This window comes from Carcharhinus amblyrhynchos, chromosome 35 (genome assembly GCF_965287045.1).
Source record: "Carcharhinus amblyrhynchos chromosome 35, sCarAmb.v2.hapA, whole genome shotgun sequence".
NCBI lineage: Eukaryota > Metazoa > Chordata > Chondrichthyes > Carcharhiniformes > Carcharhinidae > Carcharhinus > Carcharhinus amblyrhynchos.
Window position 1 is genome coordinate 8,729,142 of NC_137358.1, and position 6,000 is coordinate 8,735,141.

The 6,000-nt window shown below is 49.9% G+C and overlaps 1 protein-coding gene across 1 annotated transcript in view; it reads right to left on the bottom strand.

Moving 5' to 3' along the window:
* Positions 1-6,000, bottom strand: part of LOC145361775 (transient receptor potential cation channel subfamily M member 4-like) — a 64,418-nt gene that overhangs the window by 22,303 nt on the left and 36,115 nt on the right. Inside the window, exons 15-18 of the mRNA XM_080217742.1 lie at positions 5,283-5,395; positions 4,372-4,464; positions 2,604-2,844; positions 233-351 (exon numbers count right to left, since the gene is read on the bottom strand). Coding sequence (XP_080073868.1) covers positions 233-351; positions 2,604-2,844; positions 4,372-4,464; positions 5,283-5,395 — 566 coding nt within the window. The remainder of the gene's footprint in view (positions 1-232; positions 352-2,603; positions 2,845-4,371; positions 4,465-5,282; positions 5,396-6,000) is intronic.

A 6,000-nucleotide genomic window follows, 5' to 3' on the forward strand; every position in this document is an offset into this window, starting at 1 on the left:
GGCTTTCCCGCCTGAATGGAGTGTTGTCACCTCGGAAACTGGCCCTGGGAGGCTGCCCACTTTATCATGGCCGTGTTTTGGCGCCAATAAGTTGACGTGTGGAGAAGGGCCTAAGCTAGGCCCTTCCATTGGCCTGATGGAGGGGTGGGGCAGCCTCCACAACCCAGAGCAGACATAACTTCCCTTCAACTCTCTTTCTCCGCCGCTCTGCCAGTCAAAAATGGCCACTGACCTGCAGGTGACCCCAGCGATGAACATGAGAATGGCCAGAATGTCGCACTTGTTCCACATGTCCTGATAATACAGCTTCACCTTCTTCTTCATGGAGATATTCATGCTGACAAAGAAGGTCTGGGGAAAGACGAGAGGGGCTGGTGTCACATTGATTGCCACAATTACACCGGTCCTCCGGTGTCACATGGGCAGGGTGGGGGGGCACAGTGGTGGCACTGTGACTGCGGACCGGACTAGCAATCTGGAGATACGAGTTCAAATCCCACCACCAATGAATGAGCGTGATTGGATTGTTGTGGGAACCTCAGGGAGGGATCGGCCATCATTAGTCATCTACATGTCATTTAGAGTCAGAGAGGTTTACAGCAAGGAAACCCTTTTTTAAACCCGTAAGCTAATCCCAATTGCCCGCATTTGGCCCATATCCCTCTATACCCATCGTACCCAGGTAACTATCTAAATGCTTTTTAAAAGACAAAATTGTACCCTTCTCTCCGACTGCCTCTGGCAGCTTGTTCCAGACACTCACCACCCTCTGTGTGAAACAGTTGCCCCTCTGGACTCCTTTATATCTCTCCCCTCTCACTTTAAACCCATGCCCTCCAGTTTTAGACTCTCCTATCTTTGGAAGAAGATATTGACTGTCTAGCTGATCATGCTAGGATCTTACCCTTAACATTACGGGCACTTAACTTATTTAACAGTCTCCTATGCAGCACCTTGTCAAAGGCGAGCGCAAGAAGGAAAGTATTTAATTAGTGAAAGTACTTTGCGATGCCTCGAGGTTATGTCAGTCCCTTCTCCACGAGTTTCTGTGCTCACGAGCTTTGGCCAGCAGGTGGTGATATTGCCCCATGTTCAGTGACAGCACTTCTACACTAGAGATATTAGTCACTCATCTCCATACCCAACCGAGTTCACTCTTCCTCCTCGCCCAGTCTTGCCTTCACACCTCTCTGCTGTCTTGACGGTAGGTCTTCCCTCCATGACCTGGAACCTCCCCTGCCTGACTCCCACCTCCCCCACCCTCTCAGCCCAAGATCAACAAAGAGAAACTACAAAGGGTTGTGAACGTAGCCCAATCCATCGCGCAAACCAGCCTCGCATTCATTGACTACACTTCCCGCTGCCTTGGAAAAGCAGCCAGCATAATCAAGGACCCCACGCACACCGGACATTCTCTCTTCCACCTTCTTCCCTCAGGGAAAAAGATACAAAAGTCTGAGGTCAAGTACCAACCGACTCAAGAACAGCTTCTTCCCTGCTGCCGTCAGACTTTTGAATGGACCTACCTTATATTGAGCTGATCTTTCTCTACACCCTAGCTATGACTGTAACACTACATTCTGCATCTTCTCCACTACTTCTCTCCTGTGTACTCTATGAACGGTATGCTTTATCTGTAAAGCGCACAAAAAACACTACTTTTCAGAGTATTTTTTATTCATTTATGGGACATAGACATTGCCGGCTGTCCAGCATTTATTGCCCATCTCTAGTTGCTCTTCTTCAGGGTCAAGTTAATAGTTAAGAGTCAACCACAATGCTGTGGCTCTGGAGTCACATGTAGGCCAGACCGGGTAAGGACGGCAGATTTCCTTCCTAGAGGACATAAGTGACCCAGATGGGTTTTTTCCGACAATTGTTTCATGGCCGTCAGTAGATTCTTAATTCCAGATTTTTTTTATTGAATTCAAATTCCACCATCTGCTATCGCGGGATTCGAATCCGGGTCCCCCAAAACATTAGCTGAGTTTCTGGATTAATAGTCTCACGATAATATTGCTGGGCCATTGCCTCCCAATACATGTGGCAATAATAAATCAAATCAAATCTCTGGGCTCTTCCAATTCTGGTCTGTTGTTATGACCCCTTCCCTGTTTACCCCTAATCCCCTCTCTCACACTATCCATTTTACGGGGCATATTGGAGATCCCCCTGAGCCAATTGAAGCCCTATTGTGGCACCTGATGGAGTGGGCAGTGGGTGGGGTGGGGAGATTGCCCATCCTAACAGCACTATGGTTGTGCCTACGCCCATGGCAAGAACCCTAGCAACAAGGCCAGCAACCAACGCAAGTGACTGTTGACCTTAGTGGGAGATCTGGCTCGCTAATGTCCTTTAGGGAAGGAAATCTGCCATCCTTACCCGGTCTGGCCTACGTGTGTTTCATGAGCCACAGCAATGTGGTTGACTCTCAACTGCCCTCTAAGGGCAATTAGGGATGGGCAATAAATGCCGGCCTAGCCAGCGACACCCGTGCCCCACGGATGAATAAAAAACAATGGTCTCTCTTGCTTGCCATATTTAAGAGTTCGCAAAGATAAGTTGTTTCAGAAAACTAATTCCAAGCCTTTTGCCCCGCCTACCTGTCGAACCTCCTCGCAGGCAAGCGTGACAACCCAGAAATACAGGATGAGCTCCATCCTGGATGGACGCTCGAAGGGCAAATCCATGATCAGGACGTAGCCAAAGAGAAACAGGAAGGCAAAATACATGATGACGTTTCCAAAGAAGGCGGTGACAGGAGCGCCCCAGAACTGCTTCCAACGTATCATCCAAAATGGCCGCCTGTAGCCAGACTTTACCCGGACGTCTGCCTCACTGTCACTGCACGGAGAATAGGAAGGGGTTCAGAGTCAAAGTTCAATAATGTCCAGCCCAAGTTCACTTGACAACTATCCTCAATGGATTGACGCCCGAAAGACAATTTTAAAGTTTATTTATTAGAGTCACAAGTAGGCTTACATTCACAACGCAATGAAGTCACTGTGAAAATCCACGTTCCGGCGCCTGTTCGGGTACTCTGAGGGAGAATTTAGCACGGCCAATGCACCCTAACCTGCACATCTTTGGGAGTGTGGGAGGAAACCGGAGCACCCGGAGGAAACCCACGCAGACACGGGGAGAATGTGCAGACTCCGCACAGACAGTGACCCGAGCCGGGAATACGAACCTGCTTCCCTGGCGCTGTGAGGCAGCAATGCTAACCACCGTGCCACCCAGGCTGGCTCAAACAATAACACTCTAGTCTCTGAACCTCCACAAGGGGCTGGCAGAGGCTCAATGGGCCAAATGGCTTTCTTCTGTGCCATAGATGACTCGATGGGCTGGGTTTTACACTCCCGTTACCAGCACATATGAAGGCAACAAGGCAGGGGGGTGGGTGGAGGGAGGTGGGGGGCTCGTAAGGTGTAGCATGTGGTCCGTTTACCCCTAATCCCCTCTCCTACACTGCCAACTTTGGGGGGCATATTGGAGGTCCCCCTGAGCCAATTGAGGCCCTTTTGTGGCCACTTGATAGGGTGGGCAGTGGGTGGGGTGGGGAGATTGCCCATCCTAACAGCACTATGGTTGTGCCTACACCTCATGGATTGCAGCAGGTCAAGAACATAGCGCAGTACGGGCCCTTCGGCCCTCGATGTTGCGCTGACCAGTGGAACCAATCTAATGACCCTCTAACCTAAACTATTCCAATGTTACCCATATGCCTATCCACTGACCATTTGAACACCCTTAAAGTTGGCGAGTCCACAACTGCTGCAGGCAGGGCATTCCACGCCCTTACTACCCTCTGAGTAAAGAAGAGCTCACCACCACCTTCCCAAGGGCAATTAATGGGCAATAAATACTGGCCTAGCCAGTGATGCTTCCATCTAGAGGACAAACGCATGTCAAACAGCACCGTCCCCATAGATTATATTCAATGGAGTTTAGAAGAGTGAGAGGGGATCTCATAGAAACTTATAAAATTCTAACAGGATTAGACAGGGTAGATTCAGAAAGAATGTTCCTGAAGGTGTGGGAGTCCAAAACTAGAGGGTCATAGTTTGTGGATAAGAGGTAAACCTTTTAGAACTGAGGTGAGGAGAAATTTCTTCACCCAGAGGGTGGTAAATGTGTGGAATTCACTCCCACAGAAAGTAGTTGAGGCCAAAATGTTGTCTGATTTCAAGAAGAAATTAGATATAACTCTTGGGGCTAAAAGGATCGAGGGTTATGGGGGAAGGGGGGGATCAGGATATTGAATTTGATGATCAGCCATGATCAAAATGAATGGTGGAGCAGGCTCGAAGGGCCAAATGGCCTCCTCCTGTTTCTAGTCTCTATGTTCGAAATAGAGGAAGTGCCACTAACCAGGAGATCTCAGAGCGCTGAATCAATAAATCCCCGTCAACGCTGTCCAAATCAGACGCAGTCTTTTCTGTCTGTTGTTCTTCTGCGCCGTTGCTGTAAGTGAAGCAGAAATATTGATTATAGTTCGTGAACAAGGGCTTGGTTGGGAATGGCCGCCTTTATTGACTAGCAAACTCTTCTCCCCTCCGGAGATCACTGACCCCCCCTAGGGGCAGGAGGAGGTCATTCAACCCACCCAACCTCCGCCACCGGTCTCTGAGAACAGTCATCAGAGAACCCCCACAGTGCAGAAGGGGCCATTCGGCCCATCGAGTCGGTACCGACTCCCCAAAGATGTTGATGGTGGAGGGATTCCGTGATGGTCAGGCCATTGACTGTCAAGGTGAACTCTCCATGAGACTTGGTACAGTCAGCACAATGTTTACCCATGATGTGGAGATGCCAGCATTGGACTGGGGTGGGCACATTAAGAAGCCTCACAACACCAGGTTAAAGTCCAACAGGTTTATTTGGAATTATGAGCTTTTGGAGCACTGCCCCTTAACCAGCGACCTCTCCAGTGACCTGATGAAGGGGCAGCGCTCCGAAAGCTCGAGATACCAGATAAACCTGGTGGGCTCTAACTGGTGTTATGAGACTTTCTTACGATGTCTACTACCCAGCACAGGATTGGGGGGGGCGGTAATTGTACCCTGGGCCTTCCCAGCTGGCATGGTCCACTGCCGCACTGACCCATAGGTTCACCCGCTGCCACATCGACGTACCCCTTTCGGAATGGTGAACCCAGAGGTAGGAAGCAAACTCCAGGCTGCGATGGGGTCATGCCCCACGTCGGGTGGTACCCACGCTTTGCTAACAGGGTGGCATGAGGTGGAAGGCGGGCGGGTCGCAAAACAAGGGACGGGTCTCACCTGAATTTGATGAGCTTACTGTAGATGAGAGGCGGGCAGAAGAAGGCGAGGCAAAGCTTCCACATCTTGGTGTTCCGGTCCATCTCCCCCCACCAGGTCTGGTTGAGGAGGGCCTGTTGAATAAAACGCAGTGTAATCTCTCAGGCTCAACATCCCACCCGCTATCTCTAAAAATAGGCCTCTGGATTATCACTCCGGTAACATTACCACCATTGGGTATAACCCTCAAACTCTCTACGTCCACCATTTAGGTTTTAAGTTTGAAGACTACTCATTAGTCGACTTACATTAACACTGCAATGAAGTTACTGTAAAAATTCCCTAGTCTCCACCCTCCGGCACCTGTTCGGGTCACACTGAGGGAGAATTTAGCACGGCCAATGCACCCTAACCGGCACGTCTTTCGGACTGTGGGAGGAAACAGGAGTACCCGGAGGAAACCCACGCAGACACGGGGAGAACATGCAGTCTCCAGACAGACAGTGCAAGTTCAAAAGTCTGATGGCAGCAGGGAAGAAGCTGTTCTTTCAGTTTGATGTCTATATATTAGTGTCACAAGTAAGCTTACATTAACACTGCAATGAAGTTACTGTGAAAATCTGGCCTCTGTTTGGGTACACTGAGGGAGAATTTAGCACGGCCAATGCACCCTGACCTGCGCGTCTTTCGGACAGTGGGAGGAAACTGGAGCACCCAGAGGAAACTCACGCAGACACGG